At 39.9% G+C, this 26,493-nt stretch overlaps 1 protein-coding gene across 2 annotated transcripts in view; it reads left to right on the plus strand.

The window, feature by feature from the left end:
- The window catches only part of NRF1 (nuclear respiratory factor 1), a 144,770-nt gene that overhangs the window by 76,448 nt on the left and 41,829 nt on the right, over positions 1-26,493 (plus strand). For both annotated transcript variants that reach the window (XM_080818006.1, XM_080818005.1), the window contains exons 5-8: positions 5,453-5,593; positions 23,634-23,792; positions 24,616-24,813; positions 25,425-25,526. In XM_080818006.1, coding sequence (XP_080674132.1) covers positions 5,453-5,593; positions 23,634-23,792; positions 24,616-24,813; positions 25,425-25,526 — 600 coding nt within the window. The remainder of the gene's footprint in view (positions 1-5,452; positions 5,594-23,633; positions 23,793-24,615; positions 24,814-25,424; positions 25,527-26,493) is intronic.

The following is a 26,493-nucleotide window of genomic DNA, read 5'->3' on the forward strand; positions in this document are numbered from 1 at the left end:
AGGCCTAGAAATATTTTGTTGAGGAACAGAGAGAGAATTTCCATCCTTTTCCAGAAGAACTTCAGGAGTTTCTGGAGGTGGAGCTCTTTCCTCGGAGTCAATAATCCGTAGCACTTAGATGGGGATATGCTGGCTATGACTAACCAGTTCTGCAGGTACAGAAATTAGTCACAGGCACAGAGGCAAGATGTAGCTCTGGCATTGTCACCAGCTTCTTTGAAATCATGTTTCAGTCTTCAGTTCTACTTTCCTAGTAGATGAGTGGACTCTGGTTGGTTGTGATTTCTTGTTCTAAGTCATTCAGTTTTTTATACAGGTTTTTCAAAATGTCTTCAAGTTACAGAAAATGTGGAAGCATATTTTAAAAAATAGTAAAGTAAAAAATATAATATGATTTACTCACATATGGAACTTAAGAAAACAAATGAACAAGAAAATAAAAATGAAAAGAAAACAAACAAACAAAAAAGAGACAAACCAAAAAACAGTCTCTTAACTATAGAGAACAAACTGGTGGTCACCAGAGGGGGATGGGTGGAGAATAAGTGAAATAGGTGATGGGATTAAAGAGAATATTTATCATGATGAGCCCTGAGTAATGTAGAGAATTGCTGAATCACTATGTTGTACACCTGAAACTAATAGAACACTGTGTGTTAACTATACTGGAATTAAAATTTAAAAAAAAAATAGCAGGGGCGCCTGGGTGGCTCAGTGGGTTAAGCCTCTGCCTTTGGCTCAGGTCATGATCTCAGGGTCCTGGGATCAAGCCCCACATCAGGCGCCCTGCTCATCAAGGAGCCTGCTTCCCGCCCCCGCCCGCGCCCCCCCCCTCGCCTGCCTCTCTGCCTACTTGTGATCTCTGTCAAATAAATAAAATCTTAGATAAAGTAAAATTTTAAAAGTAGTGAAATTAAAAAATTTCACTTACTTACATACTCAGCAAATAACTAACACTATTTGATACAAAATATGAGATAAGGAATCCTTCTAAGTTCTGTGAGGTTTCAAGGTCCAAAACTAAGGATCCAAGGGGTTGAGAGGAAAATTAGACATCTGGACTGAGGCAGGGGAGAAAAGAGGCTGACACTGGGGCTGGAGAGAGAATAGGGTGAAAGCCAGCAACTTCATGGGCCATAGCCTGTGGCCTGGCTCAGCGCCAAGTGTCCTTCAGGATCGTGGGTCTGAGGGCAGCTCTGCATTTGGGGATATTTTTACATATCTGAGATGATAACATATTTTTAATCTCAGAGAAGCACATAGGTAAGAAAAAAATTTTTGATCTTTCACGAGACCTTTCTGAAGACTCATCTTTTCTCCAAAAAGGCTTCAGGCACACACAAGAATTATGGTATCTTGTCTGGGACTGGTTTTGCAGCCTAAGGGCCCATTGGTATTACAGTGGTAGCTGCCGATTCCAAAATCCTCAGCAAGCCTGTTCCGTGCCCAGAACTCTAAGGGCTCTTATAAATACCCTGAACACCCTCCACCTCCGGTAATTATGAGGATGTTTGTTACTGTACCATCTGCACGTGTCTGAGTATGTGAACTATTTCAAAACGCATGTTAAGTAATGATAGTGATGTCACACACTGGTTGTATATGGTATGTATAAGAATGTAAGTGATCATTTGATTTTGTAGAATTTTAAAGAAGTAGGGGAATTATGACAAGAAAACTTAGGAATTTTTCTTACAGGGAGTTGAAATTGGGTTGGGCCTTGAAAGATGGATAATTTTTTGATAGGAAGCAGAATTAAAGGCCCAGAGGTAGAAGAGAACTTGCAAAAGTTAGTGAGGAAACTGAGTGGCTAGGAGGGTGTCATTCGCGTCATCTCCAGGGTTGGGCAGGCACAGCTGTATCTGGTGGCCCCACTGGCGGAGTATTGGCAAAGTGGGGAATGATTAGAAAGGTGGAAATGCTGGCCTGAGAAGTTTGGACTTCATCCTATGAGAAGTGGGGACCTGATGAAGTGGTTTTGAGAAAAAAGATAAATGATAGCAAAGTGGCTGAACACACTGGCTTTGGAGCTAGATAAAAATTAGTTTGATTTGTAGCCATTACTGTGTATGAGCTATATGATTTGGGGAAGTCACTTAAGTTTATTAAGCCTTGATTTTCTTAGCTGTACAATGGGTATACTAGTATTTTCCTTATAGAATTATGTGAGGATTAATTAAGACAATGTATATGTGCTTGACACATAGTAAGTGCTCAATAAATTGTGTTTGTCATAAGCCAGTGTTTCAGAAATATATATATGTGTGTGTGTGTATATATATATATGTATATATATGTGTGTGTATATATATATACACACACACGCACATATATATATATTTATCATACAGACCTCAAAGGGGCTTGGAGTTTTTAATTACATACTTTTTTTTTTTAAGTAATCCTAGGGGCGCCTGGGTGGCTCAGTGGGTTAAGCCTCTGCCTTCGGCTCAGGTCATGATCCCAGGGTCCTGGGATCGAGCCACGCATTGGGCTCTCTGCTCAGCAGGGAGCCTGTTTCCCCCTCTCTCTCTGCTTGCTGCTCTGCCTACTTCTGATTTCTCTCTCTGGCAAATAAATAAATAAAATCTTTAAAAAAAAATAAAGTAATCTCTACACCCAGCATAGGGCTTGAACTCATGACCCCGAGATCAAGTGTCACATGCTCTACTGACTGATCCAGCCAGGCACCCCAGGGCTCAGATATTTTATAAATGGCAGTGGTATATAGGGTGAATTGGGGGAAGAGAGATTGGTAGGCAGACCAGCTGAGTTTGTTTTTGTTTTTAAGTGATTTTTAACTTTGTAAAACCAGTTAGTTGACAGTGACATTGGTATGAAGTAACAAAGGCATAAGCTGTGGTTTTGGAATAGAAGATAGAAGTTGGAAAAACAAACCTCTCTGTCATCAGGTTCATGACATTATCACTTATAAGATGCACCATTATTTGTGTACCATGAAGACTGAAAAAACATTGACAGACTCTAGCACAGCGCTGATCACTTAGAATTTTTATTTTATGCTTATTGAAAGAGCTCTTTCAAGCTTACTTAGACATAGATTTTAATTGTATTGCATTTTTAAAAAAATTTTTATTCATTTGACAGAGATCACAAGTAGGCAGAGAGGCAGGCAGAGAGAGAGGGAAGCAGGCTCCCCGCTGAGCAGAGAGCCCGATGCGGGGCTCAATCCCAGGACCCCGGGATCATGACCTGAGCCAAAGGCAGAGGCTTTAACCAGCTGACCCACCCAGGCACCCCAAGCTGCATGGCTTTAAAGAGCGCTCCGCTATTGTCTCTAGACTTTTTTCCAAGCTGCAACAAGTTTGATGCTGGTGTTTCTTGATCTTACCAGAAAGATCACTGCGGAGATTATCTAACTGCAACCAAGACTCAACATTCCTTTCTCAAATGGTTTGTTGATTGAAAAGGCAAGGGGTTGCAGTCATGCTCCTAGAGAGAACAGCGGTGTTCACAAGTGTGCAGCCTGGGACAGCTGGGCCTCAGGTTGCCTCATTCACAGCAATTTCAAGACGTATCCCAATTTCAGAGGACTGATAAATGAGAAAGAATCTGCATCTGAGAACTGCTAAGTCAGAACGAATTGAAACACTAGCTTGATCATTCTGGGGAAGTTTACTGAGCAACCTTAAAAACACTGTGGTCACAGCTAAAATTATTTTGTTGTAAATTACTCAGAGAAATGCTCTACCAGCAATTTTTTTTTTTTAAACTCAAGATATTTTTAAGGAATTAGGTAGCACTGATAAGTTCAGCAAAATGCCTGGATACAAATTCCTAGAATTTTACTGATCCATAAAAATGGCCAAAATTGTTTGAAACTGGCTAATAATGTAATAGTAATAATCTAATGCTTTCCTGTCTTTGAATGCCAGGTATTTCTAGCATGGTGAAATTTATTTTTATGCTATTATCATTCACTCTTACTACAGGCCTACATACTGATATAATGGTTTAACCTGATACATTAAAGTTCAAAGACCACATGTGGGCTGGTAGCATAAAAACTCCACATAGGATACAGAAACCTAGAAAGCAGAAAATAAAAGTCCTTAAAGCTGGCGTGGCAGCACGAGCTGCTTATGTTACAGTAAATATATTGGCAACAATTTCTGAAACTTTCTTTTGTGTTAGAAACCAGGCTAAAACTGAATCTCTAGGATGATAATGATTAAACATGTTTGTACTATTTTTCTGTCATCCCCTTCATTGTTTACCTATTTGGAAGGTTCTCTAACTGCAAAAGTTGTACTTTGTAGGCAACAGTAATTTTCACTTTTCCACACAGTTGAGATGGATTATGGGAACCGTTCCTTTTTAATCCTCATAATGAGATACTTCTAAGAAAGTTTGTCCCGATTTAGAGTCCAGTCTGGAGCAGAAAACCCAGGACTTAATATTGTTGTAATTTTTGGATACCTCATTTTCTCTTCCCTTTTTTCTAAGATAATGGCGTGAGCCCTGAAAGCAGGTTAATTTCCTATCCCATCTTGTTATATTTCCACAATTCCATGGCTGCTTTGTTATCCCCTAGGGTGTCCTTATCCCCTGTGTATTCTTATAAGTGAATGAACCCGTTATTGGTGGTTGTAGGATCCCATGTCTGCCTGCCATTTCTGCTCATCATGGAGGAGTGTGTGCATGTACAAATGTGCTGCTGTTAAGTTCTGTCTTTGGAGAGACCTTTCACTAGTAGTGGAAGGAAAGGAGTCAGAACAATGATTCCTGGTTCAGACCTGGGCATGTCAGAGCTTCAAATCATGGATTCGAAGGCTACCTCTCTCACCAGGGAGGACCAGAAAGGAGGAGGGCTTGACTCTGGGGTTCTCTCTGGCCCTGGGCCTTACTGATAGTGGTACCTTTGACTCACAGCTACAGTGTAGATGGCTTGTTTTTCCCCCCAATGCCTTTCAGCTCGGCCTCTTGAGCACTTGAATCACCTGTTGGGTAGTCTTACCCTACAGGAAAGTAGTGGCAGTTTCAGATACGCTGCTTAGAGTTTTAGAGACATAAGTCCCTGGTGATCTTGGAAGTGATTTTGGTTAGTGAACTGTCACAGCTAGGTTTTATCAAATGGCCTGGGAAATGCAGAATAAAGAACGCCATTCCTGTTAGATCTGGAACAGGTAATGGGGTTGGCGTTGAATGAGAAAATGTGATTTTAACCAAGAAGCAGTATTTCTGTAAAACTTTTCTGCCTGGCTCCTTTCTACTGTTATTACCTGCAATTTCATCATCTATTCACTTTAATTCTGTACAGTGTGATGTCTTTGGGGCCAGCGGGTATTTTTGTCTGCTAGTTGTAGAAGTGTTTGCTCTTAGGGCTCCACCGTGGCTGAGGGAGGCAGCCCCACCCCCTCTCCGGTTGCTTGGCACCAACCCTCCCTGGTTTTTGGGCATCTTGTTTACTGCTGCCCTTAATTCCCTGCAGGTGCGGAAGTACAAGAGCATGATCCTGGAAGACCTGGAGTCCGCCCTGGCAGAACACGCCCCCGCGCCACAGGAGGTTAACTCTGAGCTGCCACCTCTCACCATCGATGGAATTCCGGTCTCTGTGGACAAAATGACCCAGGTAAGGGGCGGGAAGTGAGGAGGAGACAGAAAGACAAGTGGCCCGTGTGTGGGCGGGCCTTCTCAGTTTTATGCTTAGTGATACCAGCGGAGAGAGATACAGGCTGGAGTCTGACAGCGTCTGGCAGGGTAGCAGCCTTGGGGAAGGGGAGGTAGCATCAGAAGAATGCTCTCCTCTGTGATTGGCAGTTCTTTCCTTTCACTTGGGCCCTTGGGTTTGATAAAGAAACTCGTAGCTCGGAATTGGTTTGCTTGGACAGGTGACTGTCAGGACTTTGAAGAACCACCACCAAGCAGGGCAAGTAAACTGTTAGTCTTTCGGGCTAAGTTGCTCCTCTTTCCAAATTCTGAATACCACCACGCTGTCGCCAAGGAAGGTTCCCCTCTCTGGGGAATAAAAATGGAAAACTCAGGATACCCTTCTGAGTCATTGCTTCTCTCCTCTTGCTTTGACGAGGGAAGTCAAGATGCACTTAGCCTGATAAATCAGCATTGCTCAGGAATTTTGCTGAGATTGCCCATTTTAAGTATCTCAGCTTTGAAAGTGATAGCTTAGGCAAGATCATATGTCCTTTTTATAACATATTTTCCTACCTTATTTCTTTATTAATGTATTCCTCTCTTGCTAAACCCAGTTGTGGGTTTTCTTATCTGATTCAGTCTTCCAGCAGCATTTAACACAGTTGATTATTCCCTCCTTTAAACACTTCCTGCTCTCTCTTTCTGCCCGCACACTCTCCTGAATGTCCTCCTGCCTCGAGGTGCTTGCTCTCAGCTTTTCTGCCGGCTCTTCCTCCTGTTCTCAGTGATCAGGATTGGCATGTCTGTTTCTTTAGTTTCTTCCCAAGTGATCTCATCTGTCCTGCGGGCTTTATGTCCCCTCTGCATCCTGTTTACAGCCCAGCTTGTAGCGCTCACTCTAGACATCCAGTGCCCAGCATGCCCCAGACACAGAACCTTTGATTGCCCCATTCCAGTCCCTCTACAATCCCCGTATCAGTGACCAGCACCACAGTCCATCTGGTTGCTCCGGTGTCGGCATAGGAGCAACCCTTCATTTCCCTGTTTTGTCCTCACTCCCACATGAGTCATTAGCATGTCATGTCAGTTCAGCTCTGAGATGGGCCCTGGATCTGACCATTCTTCTCAGTTCCTGTCACTGCCCTCGCCCACGCCAAGTATCTCTCACGTAGAGACTATTTCACTTGATCGTTTCTGTTGCTCTCCTTCTTGCCACTCTTGCCCTGCTGAAGTCTGTACTTCACGGAGCCACCAGAGGTTTTTCCAAAACTTAGATCAGCTCATATCACTGTCTTATTTAAGCCCTTTAATGGCTTCCCACCATTCCTAGAGTCAAATTCAGACTGCTGGGGCCTCTGAGGCCGTGTTTAACCCGAGAATCCAGCCTCTTCCAGCTCCCTTCTTCAGTCTCCCGCTCAGTCACTGTGCTCTGGCCGCCCTGGCCCTCTTTTTGTCAAACACTCCAAGCCCATTCTTTAAGATTGGCAGTTTCCTCTGCCCGAAATGTTGTTCTCCCAGATCATTACATGCTTAACCTTACCCTGTTCAAAGTCTGGCTCAGATGTCACCTCGTGAGACAAGCCTTTCTCAGTTATCCCATCTAATGGAGCTTCTCCTTGCTACTGAGTCACTGCCCAGTACATCCCCTATTTTACTGTCTCGGAAACACCGATAACTACCTGAAATCATCTTCTTCATTAACATGTATACTTATCTGCCATCTCTTCCACTAGAATTTGAGAGCAGGGCTCTAGTTTTGTTCTCGACTGCCATCCACTACAGCTCCCGGCACCTGAAGAACCTCTCAATTCTAAATAACAGTATCTGTCCAGCAGATGACCTGAGAGTCAGTGTAAAACGCATCCAGCGTGGTAGGTGCCTGGATTGGAAATCTCCCGAGTGCGTGTCCCCTGGCTGCAGACATGCATGCTGCTAATCAGGAGGTGGCACTTTTTTCCTGCGGAGTCTGAACCCGCCACTTGGCCTAAAGCAATACAGTAGTTTGTAAAGCTACATTGGGATCTTTTGCTTATTGGATTCATGGATCTTTCTGTGAACACTTGAAGAATATCTAAATAATGGTTCAGAAAGGAAAGCATTAGCTAAACTTTTTTCCTGTCATTTCATACCTATTATTCTGTCCTTAAGACGGTTCTAATTAAAGAAAACGTAAGGAGAATTTTTTTTTTTTACCTGATTGATGTAAAGAATCTACTCAGTGCCTCAGATACAAGGTATCTATAAGGTTAACTAAGCTTCTGATTAAGACTACTCTGTTAGGCATGTGAGGCGTTGTGCCCTCTCCTGTGATGGACATTTTTTTCCTTCTTTGTCACATTTGGTCACATTTGGTGTGTTAGGTTGAAATAATCTGATATAATCTAAAATAGTCTGATATTAAATCATCATGCTTCATAAGTTAAAGCAAACAGTTTAATTTTCATGTTGGAGGTAAAACATTTATAACTGTGCTATTTTCCATTCTTGTGAAATATGTACTTGGGAGAGCTTTTTGTAGTGATGGATCCAAGGGAAGCGGGTCCTCAAGTCGGGGATCAGACTCAGAGGCATTTTGTTGGGGCATCCATTTTCTTCACCGTCCTACGTTCCCACCTTTCCCTTCTCCCACAGAAAATGACTAAAAAGTAATGCATAAGAAATAAAACAGATGGTGAGGAAGAGTGAGCAGTGTGATGAAAAACTCAGCTCCTAACTGAATGGGAATTTCTGAGTATTTGGATCCCGGGTTTTTTACCCTGGACCTTTTTTTTCCCCTATTGTTTTCCTCAGATACTTATAATTAATGTGAGCCTGTTACCTTTTTTTTCTAACTGATCCCCAAACCTTTCATTATTAATGATAATAAAAGCAGGGTGTTATTTCAAACTAAACCTAGGAAGGAGAGGGAATAGGAATATAAGCATTTTTAACACCCTGTCAAGAGAAATGTGCAGTGGTGTGATCTTTCCAGAAAGCAGGGTGGCGGTGCATATCAAAATTTAACCTTGTGTATGTCACGCCCTCCAGGTAAGCAAGGATGTATGTCCATGGCCTTGTTTACAATAGGAAAATCTGAGAACAAAGTGCTTGAATAAATTATAGTGGTGATATTTAGAATTTACATGAGAAGATGAGCAGCTCCCAAAAGAGACCAGAAATTTACTATTCAGCAAAATATTGGATACCAAAAATGCTGACTTATTCTCTATTGCAGTGGGACAGAGTTCCGGTAGTTTTTAACTGCTTGTAAAAATAACATTTCTGGGACGCCTGGGTGGCTCAGTTGGTTGAGCGGCTGCCTTCGGCTCAGGTCATGATCCCAGCGTCCTGGGATCGAGTCCCACATCGGGCTCCTTGCTCAGCGGGGAGCCTGCTTCTCCCTCTGCCTCTGCCTGCCACTCTGTCTGCCTGTGCTCGCTCGCTCTCTCTCCCTCTCTCTCTCTCTGACAAATAAATAAAATATTAAAAAAAAAAAAAAAAAAAACTAAAAAAAAGACTACATTTCCCTTTTAAAAAAAAAAAATAACATTTCTTATGTACTCTAATTCAAGAGCTTTATTTAGTGCTTTGTTTAGTGCTTTGTATTGTGATTCTTTGGGAGAGGGTTAGTTTTTTTTTTTTCAGGGGATACATAATTGAGTTAATCAATTTCATTTGTTTAAAACATGCATATAAAACTTGCATGTGTGTGTGTGTGTTGCATGTGTGTAAAACTTTAGAGCAATATAAACCTATTTACTATAACACCATAATATTAACAGTGATTATCTATGCATGGTGGCATTATGGGTGATTTTTCTTTGTCTAATAAGCATGAATTTCTTTTATAACCATAGAAACACAAAAAATATTTTCTTTATTTATATTAAACTTGAATTTTTTTTTTTAAAGATTTTTATTTATTTGACAGACAGAGATCACAAGCAGGCAGAGAGGCAGGCAGAGAGAGAGGGGGAAGCAGGCTCCCCGCTGAGCAGGGATCCTGATGTGGGGCTCAGTCCCAGGACCCTGGGATCATGACCTGAGCTGAAGGCAGAGGCTTTAACCCACTGATCCACCCAGGCGTCCCTAAACTTGAATTTTTTTAAGTATAAGTGTGTTGAACTTTATGTTTGGGTAAAGATGTCAACATCTCTTTTTATTTCTCTTATTTTCCTCTTGTATAGCTACGATGTTTTGGAAGGCACACTACTAAGTTATTTACAGGGGTATCTCATTTAATCCTTGCTCTCCAGAGTGTATATATAATTCCTCTTTCATAGTCAAGGAAGCAGAACTCACATGCGGTCAGTAGCCATGAAGGACTAAGTAAATTTAATTGGACACCAATTCTAGAATTCGGACCATATGGGTGATTCATGACTTCCTTGAAGTGATAAAATTCCAGAATTGTAAAACTGCACTGTAACAGAGTTGGACTTTGTTAACCAGACAGCTCTATGGATCATCTTATCTGCACTGAATGCAGTGGAAATAACTAATGTTTATATTGATGATCTTAACTCACAAACATAATTCTGTATGCAATCCTAAGATAAGTTCTCAGTCATCCAAAGAGTAAATTGTATTCGATATACTCTTCTAATGTTATGTGTTCTGTTATTTTAATTCTTTACAAATTTTAGAATTAGTCTGGTTTTTTACAGTTGGAAGGTCTAGTCTCTAGTCCCAGTCCTACCACATACAGCCCTGGCTCCCAGTTTTATCTTCTGAAAATGAGAATGCTATATGCCCTCCTACTTTATGGAATCAGAGGAAGAAAAAATGAAGTATTGTATGGGAAAGTGCTTTGAAAATGAAGGCATCACACAAAGATAGTATTGCCAATTATTGATACTAACTGCTTATATTACCTGTATTAACTTTTGAGTAACCTGAACATATCATTTCTCACCCATTTTTCACTTACAGAAAGTTAGTGAACCTGGAATTTTTATTTGGCTCAGCAATGAAGTGGGACAATACAGGTGACAATATACCGAAAAACTGAGGCATAAAGAGAGGAAGCAATTTATAAAGCAAGTTAGTGACAAACAGAAATGGAATTGAAGGGTAGAGTCCTTACTGCCAGTGCTTTCTCTCTCTCTTTCTTTAGAACTGTATTGTGATCATTACTCAGATTGAGTATTTCAGCTAATCTATGCTAAACATTTACTGTTTTAAAGGAATTTTTTTTTTAAGATTTTATTTATTTGACAGAGAGATAGCAAGAGAGGGAACACATGCATGGGCAGTGGGAGAAGGAGAAGCAGGCTCTCTGCTGAGCAGGGAGCCCGATGTGGGGCTTGATCCCAGGACCCTGGGATCATGACCTAAGCCAAAGGCAGGCACTTAATGACTGAGCTACATGGGCGCCCCTTAAAGGAATTTCTTGACTTGCTTTAACAATTATCACAATTGTCTCTTACACAGATTGAAATTACATATGATAGAATATCTTAAGTTCTATGTGAACTAAGTGCTCTTGTTCTTTTAGGAAGCAGCTCTGTAGTTTTTGTTGTTTTTTATTAACTTTTGGTTTTGGTACACATATCATACTCTGCTAGTAATAGAATGTTTACATGAACATTTACTTAGAAATAGAAACTGTTATAAATATATCTTGATCCTGATGAAGTTTGTGTGTGTGTGTGTGTGTGTGTGTGTGTGGTAAAAAATACATATCTCTGTAGTATTTTTAATGCTAAAATGAAAACTTGCATTTCTAGGCACCTTTGAGAATAGTGGCTAGAACTTACCCATATCTGCCTGTCTCCTAGCATAAGAGTTGAAGGAGGTTAAGATAAGGCTTAGCAGAAGAAATCATTATTTTGTTGTAGATTCTGCAACCCCAGGATTCATTTGCAATGAAACAATGATGCCATCTTTTTCAGAGATTTTGAAAGCCAAGTTAGCAAAATTTTGTAAGATACTTCAGACCAGAAACCCGAAAATGGGCTAACTTGTGCTTCTCAAACTTCAGTGTTCATAAGAATTACCTGAGAGTCTTGTCATTTAAATTCAGACTGTGACTCAGTTGGTCTTGAGTGGGACCTGAGATTCTGCCTTCTAGCAAGCTCCAAGATGATGCTGGTGCTGTTGCTAATTCCCAGACTGCACTTTAGGAATTTAGGAATTACATCATTGCTTAAAGCCTTTAAGCAATGATTATGATTTTGCTAGTGAGCAGTCAGTTCTGCGCTTTACCACACTTGAGTCCAGTAGGATTCTCTTGTTCTTGGGAAGTTGTAAATCTTCTTGGAATTTGTCTTAGAAGAGATCCAGGCAAAAATTATAATTATAGAAGAAGCATCTCTGGAAAGAACAATACAGGATTCCCAGTTGAAATGCAGTCCTTTTTGAGACAAAGAAGGGCACTACATAATGATAAAGGGAAATTAACTGACACCATAGAAATATAAAGTATTATGAAAAATTATATGCCAGTAAATTGGACAACCTAGAAGAAATGGGTAAATTCGTAGAAACATACACTCTTCCAAAACTGGATCAGCAAGAAATAGAAAATCTGAACATTTCCGTTACTAGTAATGAAATTGAATTGTTTAAAAAAAAAAATCTTCCAGGGCACCTGGTTGGCTCAGTCAAAAGAGTGTGTGACTCACCCTCAGGGTCCTGAGTTTGAGCCCCATGCTGGGCGTGGAGATTACTTAAATAGATAAATACATACATACATATACATACTTTTAAAAATAATTAACAGGGGAGCCTGGGTGGCTAGGTTAGTTAAGTGTCTGCTTTCAGCTCCAGTCATGGTCCCAGGGTCCTGGGATCAAGTCCTGCATCAGGCTCCCTGCTCATCAGGGAGCCTGCTTCTCCCTCTTTCTCTGCTGCTCCCTCTGCTTGTACTCTCACTGTCAAATAAATAAAATCTTAAAAAAAATAAAAATAATTAACAAGTAAAACAAAAAACAAACAAAAAACTCCCAACAAGCAAAAATCTAGGACCGAATGGCTTCATAGGTGAATTCTACCAAACTTTTAAAGAAGAGTTCTTGAAACTTTAAAAATTTGTTCTCAGACTATTCCCCAAAAAAAAGGAGGAAGAGAAATTTTCAGATTCATTCTGTGAGGCCAGTGTTACCATGATATCAAAACCAGAAAAAGACACTACAAAAAAGAAAACTACAGGCCAATATCTCTGATGCACAAAGGTATAAAAATCCTCAACAAAATATTAGCAAACTGAATTCAACAATACATTTAAGAAAAAATTCTTTCACCATGATCAAATGAGATTTATTCCGGGAATGCAAGAGTGCTTCAATATTCACAAATAAATCAGTGTGATACAGCACATTAAAAAGAGGAAGGTTAAAAACCGTATGATTATCTCATGAAATACAGAGAAAGTATTTGACATAATACAACATCTGTTCATGATAAAAACTTCAACAGATTGCTTTTAGAGAGAACATACCTCAGCACAATAAAGGCCATATATGAAAAGTCCACAGCTAACATCATATACTCAGTGGTGAAAAAGCTTTTCCTCTAAGATCAAGAACAAGACAAGGATGTCTACTCTCACCACTTTTATTCAGCTTAGTACTGGAAGTCTTAGCCACAGTAATCAGACAAGAAAAAGAAATAAAAGGCATCCAGTTGGTAAGGAAGAAGTAAAACTGTCACTGTTTGCAGATGACATGGAAACTCTAAATACACCACCGAAAAACTATTAGAACTGATAAATAAATTCAGTAAAGTTCCAGGAAACAAAATTAATATACAGAAATTATTGTAGTATATACACTAATAACAAAGTAGAAGAAAGAGAAATGAAGAAAACAATTCCATTTACAATGCACCAAAAAGAATAAAATACTTAAGAATAAACTTAACCAAGAAGGTGAAAGACCTATATTCTGAAAACTATAAGACATTGATGAAAGAAATTGAAGACAACACAAACAAATGGAAAGACATTCTATGCTCATGGATTGGAAGAATTAATATCATTAAGGGGTGCCTGGCTGGCTCAGTTGGTAGAGCGTGCAACTCTTAATCACAGGATCGTGAGTTCAAGCCCACACTGGGTGTGGAGCCTACATAAAATTTAAAAATTAATTAAATAATTAATATCATTAAAATGTCCATACTACCCAAAGCAATCTACAGATCAGTGCAACCTCTATCAAAATTCCTATAGCATTTTTGACAGAATTAGAACAAATAATCCCAAAACTTGTATGGAATCACAAAAGACCCAAAATAGTCAAAGCAGTCTTTAGAGGGAAGAGCAAAGCTGGAAATATCACAATTCCAGATTTCAAAATATACCATAAAGCTATAGTAATGAAAACAGTATGGTAGCGACACAAAAATAGACAGAGATCAATAGAACAGAATAAAGAGCCCAGAAATAACTCCATTAATGTCAATTAATCTGTGACCATAGAAGCAAGAATATTCAATGGGGAAAAGACACTTGGTGTTGGGAAAACTGGATAGCTACATGCAAAAGAATGAAACCTGACCACTTACTTTCACCATACATAAAAGTAAAACTCAAGATGGATTAAAGACCTAAATGTGAGACCTGAAATCATAAAACTATTAGAAGAAAACATAGGCAGTGATCTCTTGGATATTGCCTTCACAACCTATTTATGGATATGTCTTTTCAGGCAAGGAAAACAAAGCAAAAATAAACTATTGGGACTGTGGCAGATTAAATATATTTTGCACAGCAAAGGAAATGGTCAACAAAACCAAAAGGCAGCCTACTGAATATGAGAAAATATTTATGGATGATATATCTATTAAAGGGTTTTAATATCCAAAATATATGAAGAAGTTATACAAATCAATACCAAAAAAACCCCAAACAATCCAATTTTTTTAAATGGGCAGAAAACCTGAATAGACATTTTTCCAAAAAAGACATACAGATGGCCAACAGACACATGAAGAGACGCTTAACACCACTCATTGTCAGGGAAGAAATCAAAACCACAATAAGATATCACCTCACACCAATCAAAATGGCTAGTATCCAAAAGACAGGAAATAAGTTTGGTGGTGATGTAGAGAAAATGGAACACTTACGTGCTGTTGGTGGAAATGTACATTGGTGCAGCCACTGTGGAAAACAATGGAGGTTTCTCTAAAAATTACAAATACTGGGACTCTGGGGCACCTGGGTGTTGCAGTTGGTTACACAACCAGCTCTTGGTTTCAGTTCAGGTCATGATCTCAGGGTCATGAGATTGGGTTCTATGCTGTGTGTGGAGTCTGCTTAAGATTCTCTCTCTCCCTCTTCCTCTGCCCCTCCCCACACCGCTTGCACTCTCTCTGTCTCTCTTTAAAAAAAAAAAAAAAAAAATTAGTTGGCACCTGGCTGGTTCAGTCAGAAGAGCATGCAACCCTTGTTCTCTGGGTCATGAGTTCAAGCCCCACATGGGGTGTAGAGATTACTTAAATAAAAAAAACTTAAAGTTTTTAAAAAATTTAAAAAAAAATAGAAATACCATGTGATCCAGTAATTCCACTATTGGGTATTTACCCAAAGAAAACAAAAATACTAATTCAGAAAGGTATATGCACCCCTGTGTTTATTGCAACATTATTTACAATAGTCAGGATATGGAAACAACCTAAGTATCCATCCACAGATGAATGGATAAGGAAGAGTTGGTATATACACAATGGAATATTACTCAGCCATGAAAAAGAGTGAGAGTTTGCCTTTTGTGACAACACGGATGCACCTAGGGTGTTATGCTAATGAAATATGTCAGCCTGAGAAAGACAAATACTATATGATTTCACTTTTATGTGGAATCTAAAAAACAAAACAGACTCTTAAATACAGAGAACAAACTGGTTGTTGCCACAGGGGAGGTGAGTGGGGGGATGGGCAAAATAGATAAAGGGGATTAAGAGGTACAAACTTCTAGTTATAAAATAAATCATGGATGTGAAACAACAGGGAATATAGGGGGACCGGGATGGCTCAATGGTTAAGCATCTGCCTTGATCCCAGGGTCCTGGGATCAAGCCCTGCATAGGGAGCCTGCTTCTCCCTCTCCCTCTGCCTGCTGCTCCCCTTACTTAATGCTTGTGCGCTCTCTCTGTCAAATAAATAAATAAAATAAAATTAAAAAAAGAATAGGGAATATAGTCAATAATGTAATAACATTGTGTGGTGACAGATGGTGACTACACTTATTTGGTGAGTACTGAGTAATATTTAGAATTGTCAAACCAGTATGTTGTACACCTAAACCTAATATAAATATTCTATAGTAATTATACTTTTAAAAAATCTGCTACTTTTCCCCTTGTCTCTTCCCTTTCCTCACCTGAACTTACTGTCCTCCTCTTACTCTCACTGGGGCAGTCTTTGTTGCTTTAATATTCCCTTGGGGTGATGATGCAATAGGATAGTAATTCCTCACCAGTTTTCAAGAAAAACCTTCAGAAACATTCAGCACAGTGATTGCTTCATTAGGAAGAAGTTATCCACACGGCTTGACATGTTTTACTTAGAAAATATTAATCAGCTGTCAATTTAGGTTTTTTGAGTATTGTTTTGAAAAAGCATAGGTCCGGCCTCTTCTACCCAAAGAGTAGAAACATTAAAAGACAAATATTGTGTGTGATTCCACTTCTGTGACATATCTAGAATGGGCAAATTCATAGAGACAGAAAGTAGAATTTACCATGGCCAGGGGAAGAGTAGAAATGGGGAGTTACTGCTTAATGCATATGGAGTTTCTGTTTGGGATGATGATGAATAAATTCTGCAAGTCAGAGTGATGGTTGTACAGCATTGTGAATGCACTTAGTGCCACTGAATTGTACATATTAAAGGGATAAATTTTATGCTATGTATATTTTATGACAAAAAAAATATTAATAGAGTGGTCTTCAAACTTGACCACATAGTAAAATCACCTGGAGAACTTAAAATTCTAGTGCCTGGGCCATACTCCAGACCAATTAAAACAGAATCTTTGGGGCCGAGATCCAGGCATGTATAGTGTTTAAACTCTCCAGGTGATTCCAGTGTGCAGCCAACTTTGAGAACCACTGTTGTAGATAACAGTTTCAAACTGCTGCTCCCTACTGTAATGGCAAAATCTATATGCAAAGTAGGCCTTTTCTACCATCTAAGTTATCAAAAAATGTTTATGTATATGATGACATTTTGTAAATACTAGGTAGGCAGGATGAGATTAAGAGACTAACAAAATTATTGGTAACAAAAGTATTGAATTCTTAAGTAGAACATAAGCATATTTTGAGTAGAGTAAAAGAATAATGTCAGAATGCTAATAGAAGGGAATAGGCATATAACTTCTATATGCAGGATACAACTAGACTAGAGGAAAATATTTGCAGATTATATGGCAAAGTGTAGTAATATCCAGAACAGATTAATACTTCCTTCAGATTAATAAGAAAGAAATAATTAGAAAAATAAGTAAAGCATTCTGAACAATTCACAAAAGAAAATCAGTAAATATATAAAAAGATTCTCAATTTCACGTAATGAAAATTAAAATAATTATCATTTCCCCCACATTCAATGAATCAAAATAAGAAAGCTGGGTAATAAAATTTGAGGGAGGGTTTGGAAACTATGGGTATTGTGCATATTGTTAATGGGAGTGGTGTTGGCACTTTTTGGAGGACAATTTGGCAGTGTCTGTTAAAATATTAAATGCAGGGGCATCTGGGTGGTTTAGTAGGTTAAGCATCCAACTCTTGATCTCAGGGTTGTGAGTTTAAGCTCTGAGCTGGTTTCCACACTAGGCATGGAGCCTACTTAAAAAAAAAAAAAAAAAAAATTAAATGCGTATGCCTCCTAACCAGCAATTTCATTTCCCTGCTAGAAACCCAGAAAATCGGAAAATCTATATCATGGATACTAGGGAACTACTTTTTAAAAATGAGATTTTTCTAGTTGCACTACCATGAGAAGATCTCTGTGACAATATTTTGAGTGGAAAAAGTGAGTTGTAGTAAAATATGTACAATATGGTACCATTTGTGTTTTCTTTCATCACATAAAACTGCTTTTCAGGGGTGCCTGGGTGGTTCAGTCAGTTAAGGGTCTGCCTTTGGCTTAGGTCATGATCCCAGAGTCCTGGGATCAGGTTCTGCATTGGGCTCCCCACCCAGCAGGGAGCCTGCTTCTCCCTCTCCTTCTACCTACTGCTCCCCCCGCTTGTGCTCTGTGTGTGTCAAATAAATAAAATCTTTTTTAAAAATTAAAAAATAAAACTGTGCTTTCCATCATATATTCATGTAAACGCATAGAATTTGGTATATAAGTAGGGAATTCTGCTGCTGACAGGTGACTGCATTGGGAAAGGTGGATGGAGAAGAGGACTTTGTTTATTTAGATTTTTGTACAGAAGAGTACAGCTGAGATGAGGTAGCAGAAACGGACCAATCTGAAACTCCTTCAAAAGGAAGATAGAATTTTAAGAGCAATTTGATGAACACGAGGGAATAGTTTGATAAGTTGATGGGGAGCGAAGACAGCAGAAGAGTTGGCTTGAGAGAAGAGTCTCGAAATGAGTGTCTTCATTGACTGTCCCTCCTATTCTCTGAACTTATCTTTCCTTCCAAACTTGTTCTTCCCATGTTTCTGTGGGAATGTGTTTTATGGGGAAATGAGATTAAAAGGAGCCAGTGTTTCTGCTGGGGCTACTAGGGAATGGAGGATATAGGATTGGGGTTTCTAATAAGGAAAGTCACTTTCATTATCTCTATGAACAGAGGTTGGTGGTAGAAACAAAAAAATCATTTTGCTTTTGCTTTCTAATACCCTTTAAATATCAATTTGAATGTAATTGAATCTGTTGACCTGCAAGGTCATGATTTTAAATTAAAATCATGAAGACACAGTCTGAAAATTCCCCAGTCTTCCTCCTCTGCCACATTCCTGTTTCCCTGTAGTCTGTAGAAAACATCACCTGCCAGCACAGTTTTATTTCAGCAGCCTTCTCATGAAATAATCTCATCTTTTAGTGGAGGGGGAGTTGGCAAACATTTTGAGAAGCCTTTTCTTGGTAACTGAATCAAAATAGACACCAGGGGCCACAAAAATCCTAGACTCTGGTATAAGCAAAGATAGAGTGAGAGAAGATGGGCATTTGGAAATATATAAGGGTAATGCATTATTGGACAGCAAAGAATTGACTGAATTTATAAGTGGAAAATTTCTAACATAATGAGAATTCTCTCATTTTGGGTGGATTAAACTTTTTAGAATTTCAGAAGATCTTTTTTTTTTTTTTTAAGATTTTATTTATTGGGCACAGAGAGATCACAAGTAGGCAGAGAGGCAGGCACAGAGAGAGGAGGAAGCAGGCTCCCCGCTGAGCAGAGAGCCTGATGTGGGGCTCGATCCCAGGACCCTGGAATCATGACCTGAGCCGAAGGCAGAGGCTTAACCCACTGAGCCACCCAGGCGCCCCTCAGAAGATCTTTTTTAAAAACATCTATGGTTTCCACATAATCTTTACTCTTGACTGACACTAGTAGGAATTTATCTTTTTTTTTTTTTTTTTTTCCTGAATGTGCCCTGGAAGGAGTGGTACTTTCTACTGTTTGCTGGTCTGGGGTGGGTTTACTGACCAAGCAGGGCACTTTAAGCCCATAGAGAACCCTAAATCAGAATGAGAGACTGGGAAAGCTTGTTGCGGCCCAATTAAAGGACAGCCTGAGAGGGTAGGCTTTACCTTTGCTGATCCTGTTGATTGTCTCCTCTGGGGATTAAAGACAAACCTTCCCTAACAAGCACATTGAGTAGCTTGGGTTTCCAAAACTCTCCAGGACCAGTAATTAATCCAACTGGTAATGAGAGCACAGTGCTAAATTCTGGAAAGAAATCATTTAACTCTTTCTATACTGAATAATTCATTTTCTCTTACTGATAGTCCCTTTTAGCCTGAGCACTGTTTATTTGGGACAGTATTAAATAATAGTCTGGTGGAAAATCATCTTTTTCAGTGAAGTCACATCATTTCCGTGCATTTAAAAGCAAAGAATGGGGGGCGCCTGGGTGGCTCAGTGGGTTAAAGCCTCTGCCTTCGGCTCGGGTCATGATCCCGGGGTCCTGGGATCGAGCCCCGCATCGGGCTCTCTGCTCCGTGGAGAGCCTGTTTCCTCTTCTCTCTCTGCCTGCCTCTCAGCCTACTTGTGATCTCTGTCTGTCAAATAAATAAAAATAAAATCTTTAAAAAAAAAAAAAAGCAAAGAATGGTCTTTATCCCGCAAATGTACAGACTTGAAAAGTGAACTTTTATAGTAGAAAGCACTTTTTACCTCTTGTTTTGATAAGGGGGCAAATTCATACAGTTGATAATTAGTAAAAAGTTAAAATGTACTTCTGAATTAGAACTTGTATACCAGCAGTTATATTTCACTCAGGTCCCATTTTTTAATTTGTGATGGAGTTTTGCCTGTGGATGCTACTTTCCCGGTCTGTTGCTTGTTTCTCCTACCCTCTCCTTCCCAAGACTTTGAGACATTTCCCATCCAGAGATTTCTAGCACATGGACCATCTCTGACAGGCTGCCTCGTTCTAGTTCTCTCTTCTAATTAATGGTTATACTTGAGTCCCATTTTCTGATGACTTCCATTCGTAATCTGCTTGTACACTTTTTTTTTTTTTAAGTGCTCCAAGATCCCACAGAGCAAATCACCTGAGCCATCTGTGCATTGTGGCTTGCTGGTAACAGCTTGCTTCCTCAGGACACGGAATTGGCCCTGATGGTCACTTTTTGATTCCAGCATTCTTTATTTCTCATCTTCAACCATGTTTACATAGATACATATAAACTCATTCTTCTGCCTCCTTCTGCCTTTTCCACCATACCCACCATACCTGACTTGAAAAATGGAGGATAAATGCCTTTCCATACATCACGGTGTATTTAGTACTAGAAAACCGTTTCAGAACATTGACTTTTTCTTTGAATTTGAGAAAAGAGCTGATGACTGAAGTAATAATAAAACTGCTGTTAAGTCAGCGCAACATGTGTATATCCCCACTATCCCTGATCCTTTGAATCGACCCTATATACTTACATTATCATTTTGCATTTGAGAAAATTAAGATTCAGAGGGAGCTGGGGTTCAGAGCCAGCTCTCTGAGTCTAGAGCTTATGTTCTTACTAATGATTGACAAGAAGTTGACTCGAGAAGTAGTCAGGAAATATTTCACAAAGAATGTGGGATTTGCTGGGCAATAAGGAATGAGTGTCGGCATTGGAGTAGTAGCTTGAGAAGGTGCTCCAGTAAGGGGAACAAATCAAAAGGCATAGAAGCAGGAATGAGGTCAGTTCTTAAGAGAGTGTAGAGACTCACCCAAATAGGACCAAGGCTGCCTGTTGGCAATTAGCAGGAACTGAGTGTGCTGGGAGGCCGGATTGTGGTGGGCTGGAAGAGCCAGACAGAGGAGTCTAGTTTGGTGCTAGTAGTGAGAGGCCATTTAAAAGTTAGCATTTAGGGAAACCTGCCTGTCAGGGATGCATGGGATGAGGAAGAAAGGGGAGAACGTGTTGTTCCTCAAAAGGTCAACTAGAAGGATGCACTAGCCTTGGGCTAGGAATGGGGATGAGGTGGGTGTGGAGAAGCAGGGATGGAGAGCACAGACATTTCAAAGAAGAGAGAATTGAACTTGCAGTGAGTAGCTAGATGGGTGTTGAAGGAAAGAGGTAAAGCTGACTGAGATTTTGAGCTTGGCTGTCGAGGGAATAAAAGTAGGGTTCTACTAGCAAAGACTAAGACAGGTGGTTGGAGAGAAGGCAGAGGAGGGTTTTAAGTGCGTAGGTCGGTGTTCTGCCCACACTTCCTATAACCTGTGAGTCCTTGCAACTCAGTGAGAGCCTGATGTGAGAGAGCCAAAAAGCAAGACAGGATGGAAGGTGTCCGTCACCAGGTGCCAGGGTGACCCAGAGCTGAGGGGTGTGGGAAACTATGATGGGAATGGGTGTGGGATCAAAAGCTGAAAGTCGTCAGAATCAGAGGATGTATGGAGTTCCAGGTGGGACTGGAGTGGTCTCTGTCCGCCAAGTGTTTCTGATGGCGAATTCTTTCTGAACACTGTAGTCTTATGTTAATTTAGAGCTGTTGAGCCTTACATCGTTATCTCCAGACTGCCCGGTCTGGATATACAGAACTCTCCTTTTGGAGAGTGCTATTGGGTTTAAAAGAAAAGAGAGACTTGTGAAAGTGTGTGGTATCAGTTTATTTTGCATCCGAGAAAGCCATTGTTGTTTTTTTCTTTTTCCACCCTTGAAGAAAAGCAAATATTGTGTGTGCAGATTAAGCTTTTCCTTCTCTTTGTATCTGAGGCAAGAAAAAGACAGACTCCCAGGAAAGCAGGATAAAGGGGAAAATGACTTTGAGATGCACTTTCTTAAAATAACTGGAGTGACCTCATGAGCCAGCTGATAGCCTGGGTTTGCAAATGGATACTTTCTATTAGCCTACTGCTTGATGCCGCAGAGCCAAATATATATGGAGTGTATTATATCATATCCTGTAGGCAGGAGACTGTCTGGGAGAGGCAGACTTGGGGAGGTGAAAGGGTTGAGGATGTAAACACAGTCAACCAGAGCTCTCCTTGTTCTGGGCAGCTTTACTGATTTGGGTTCATGATTTCCTATTATATAATAATTGGTGTCAGCTTCTGGTGAAATAATATTCAAATAAGAACACCTGATACTTCAGTAGGCTCTTGAATACAGAAGTGGTGCTGCATTCATTCTCCCATTAATACTTGACCATTCCCATTTCTGGCTTTTTTTTCTCTTTTATCGCTACAAGCTCATGTCCTTGGGTGTGACCCATTGCTAAAATTGTCTTCTCCTTTTGGTCTTGAGCTGTTGGGGCGGTGTGGATGTGTCCTTAGTTGGAGGATGCTGCTTCTCTCTGGAGTGTTGCAGAGGTTAAAAGGAAAGCAGTAGGTCTGGGGAGGAACATTATAACTTGATAAACTGCTTCTCTTGCCAAAAACCATCGTCAGCAATTACGAGTATTCACAAAGTAAGCTCCCCTTCCCCTCCAACGTACATGCTCAGTGTGGTTACTGTGCCAGGAGAATGGCAGTTGTCTCTGGTTTAACTGCCTGGTCTGGATTCGATTTGTGAAATAAATCTGGATGAAGTCCACACTGTGTTTAAGATCCCTCTGTATGTATGTCCGACTCACAGACATGGGCCTAGCATACCAGAAACTTTAGAAAAAATTTTGGAAAAGCTTTAGGGTTATTTTCCCTTTTTCTTAAGTAGAGCCTACTTCCCATTTGTAACAGCCACCTTCCTGAATGCTCTCACTGTTAATGGTAGTTTTTCATATGATTCTCTGGGGTTTCCAGATGCATGGTCGTATTATCTACAAATAGTGATGATTCTACCTGCTCCTCACCTCTTATTTCTCTGATCTGCTTGCCCTGCTCACTACCTCCAGAACAATGTTGAAAACACATCGGCTTTGTTTGACACCTTAAATGTGTGGAAGGCTGTAGAAGGGAAATGAGGGAAATCGCATCCATATAGTATCTTAGGAAGAAATCACAGTTGGTGGCTGATATTCTTGATCTTCCAGGGCCAAGTCATTGAAATACAGCTTAGGGCATGCTTCACCAACATATGCATAATTCTCAGCCCCCCATGGAGCCATGGTATCCTGTGGAAAACAATGGGTTCTCATCAGTCACATCTTGGAATTCTCTGAGACCCTCCAGGAAAGCTCTCTGTTTTATTATCTTAGAATTTGGTGGAGGGGTGCCTGGGTTTCTCAGTCATTAAGTGTCTGCCTTCAGCTCAGATCATGATCCCAGGGTTCTGGGATCGAGCCCCACATCAGGCTCCTTGCTCTGCGGGAGGCCTGCTTCTCCTTCTCTCACTCCCCCTGCTTGTGTTCCCTCTCTCACTGAGTCTCTCTGTGTCAAATAAATAAATAAAATCTTTAAAAAAAAAAAAAATTTGGTGGAAGACACAGGCACATCCCAGATGTTTTTCATGATTGCTAATGACCACACTCTTGTCTTCTAGGCCCAGCTGCGGGCATTTATTCCAGAGATGCTCAAGTACTCCACGGGTCGGGGAAAACCAGGCTGGGGCAAAGAAAGCTGCAAGCCCATATGGTGGCCTGAAGATATCCCGTGGGCAAATGTCCGGAGCGACGTCCGCACAGAAGAGCAAAAGCAGAGGGTGAGGGTTTCTCAGACCTGAGTAGCCTGTTGCTTTTCCACTCTGAATCAACTACCTCGATTTTGGGGATTCCACTTCTTATGCCAAAAAGTCTAAAAATGTATGTGTGGAAGTCGAACCTGTCTCCCAGAGAGGTTTGCTATTGTCTGATTTATAGCCTTTCCCTTTCCATCACTTCATCTCTATAAAGACTTGGGGTAGGACCATGAGTTTACTGTGCTCTCTGCCTACTTGCCTTTTGGAGCAGTTTTAATATTATGAGGTGCTTGGAAAAACTGAAGAAACGTTAAGAAAAAGTATTAAGCACTTTGAAGACTTAGAAACGTCCTTATTTCTGGTTAGCAGGAACCACTGTTGAAAAATATAAATATAGAATTAAAGAGATGACAAGTTGGTTGAGACTGCTGATAAGGACACTTCTTTTTTTAAAAAGATGGACTCCACTAGATGTCATCCCTTGCTTTTTCTACAAATTGTTTTTTAGTTATCCTGGAAGTTTATTGAGAATCTTAATATAAAATTCTTGACAAAAGAGTAACCTTCTTTTGTGAGGAGTTTAAGATTTGGCCTCAGGTTAGAAGAGTATAAAACCCAAAAGCTAAACCAGACTTTGATCGGGAAGGAATCTAGTGGGAAATTTTTGATGCTTGGTGCTGAGTTTCTTTGTGCCACAATGGGTCTAAGGGAAATAACCCTAAGGGAGCTTATTCTGTACCAGCTTGGTTTGGTTTGGTTTGATAAAGTACCTGCTTATTCCATAGTAGGGCTGAATAACCAACATTCTTTGTGACTTTAATGTGCTTGTCTGGTCTTTTGGTGACAGGTTTCATGGACCCAGGCACTACGGACCATAGTTAAAAACTGTTATAAACAGCATGGGCGGGAGGACCTTTTGTATGCTTTTGAAGATCAGCAAACACAAACACAGGCCACAACTACACACAGTATAGCCCATCTTGTACCATCACAGACCGTAGTCCAGACCTTTAGTAACCCTGATGGCACTGTCTCACTTATCCAGGTAAGTCAAACTATGTTATCAGATTGTGGTTTGTGAAGTAGATCGGTGGGCACCTCACCTCAGACTGGAGAAAGTTTTCGTCATGCAAACTCTTAATTAACTTTTTATAGCTCCCCAAAGTCTTTCTATCTGAAATTGATTTTTTAATAAGATTTTAAATTGTCTGCAATTTGTTAAATACAGAGCCATCGATAGCTTTTTCTGGACATTTTCAAAACAAAACACTGTAAAAATGGCTTCTTTTGTACTGTTTCATTCTATCAAGGGTAGGAGCTATTCCTTCTGAGTTACCTCTCCTGAGGTAAAACTCAAACTTGCTGGTAGATGGGGAACCTCTAAAATTCAAATTGGGGTGAAAGTAGAAAGTTGGTTGATTGATGCTAGTTACCAATGGTGCAATGTGATAGCTTCTAATATTGATTTATTGGCTTGAAATAGAATTCTGAAACTCATGTAAGTGTCTGAGATACGATTTTAGTAACTCATTTCACATTACAAAGCATATTAATCATTATCTGTGCTGAATTTGGGATTACATGAATCTTAACTTCTGAATAAAGGAGAGGTAGAAGGATCCGTCCGCTGACACCACTCTCCGTGTTTTTCTTTAGGTTGGTACAGGGGCAACAGTAGCCACATTGGCTGATGCTTCCGAATTGCCAACCACAGTCACTGTTGCCCAAGTGAATTATTCTGCAGTGGCTGATGGAGAGGTAAGAAAGAGGATTTGGTCTGCATTGATTTAAATACATAAATGTATAGGTGAGGGAGTAGTTGGGGTCCAGAAGATTAAAAAGATTGGGTAGCCAACACATCTGTAGCATTATTTTATTTAAGCTTTTTAAAACATCAGGCCATGACAGTTTTACAAAATATCTTATGCCATGTATATTAATTGTAATAATTGAAATTCATAGATCTTCATGATAGACCTAACTGTCAGAAACTTATAATTTTACATTTGCAATATAGCATTTTATATAATACACAATAAAAAGAGATTATCCATGTAATACTTTTATGCTGTGAATCCCAAAGATTTAATCATTGGGCTCTATTAAAAAAAATTTGATCGTTAAGACTGGAGCTACTAAAGAATTCTTTGGAGGGATAAAAATATTTGTAAATCAGTGGTCATGATTTACTACATTTTAAATATGCTTTTGAAAAGACTTTATGAGAAAATCCTTCTCTACCAAAATCAAGGTAATTATGGGATGTTAACCTAAAGGTAGTGAACCTTAATTGAGCACTTGGTAAGCGAAGTACTCAACCCTATTAAGAATAGATTCTTTACTTTATAGATGAGAAGACTGAGACATGTAGAGGTTAGGTGACTTGCCCAGAGTCACAAAGTCACAAAGGATTGAAGCTGAGTAATGCATTTGGAAAATGTTGTCCAGGCTCTGAAGCCTGAGCCATTTGTGATGTTCATTAAGGGGTTCATTAAGGCACTGTGGTTTTTTCCCCTAAGGTACCAGTGTGGTATAGTCCTGAAGCTTGAAAAATAGCTAACAAATGTCAACGAGCAGTATTAGAAATAAAGCTAAAAATAGTATCTCACCCTTGTTCACAACCATGGGGCATTTCCACTCAGAACACCACAAAGTCATTTTCATGTGTACAACTCAGGAAAGGGAGAGAACTGAGAAAGTTCTCATGGCTAGTGAGTTGAAGAGA

The sequence above is a fragment of the Martes martes genome (genome assembly GCF_963455335.1).
Source record: "Martes martes genome assembly, chromosome: 11".
Taxonomy (NCBI): Eukaryota; Metazoa; Chordata; class Mammalia; order Carnivora; family Mustelidae; genus Martes; species Martes martes.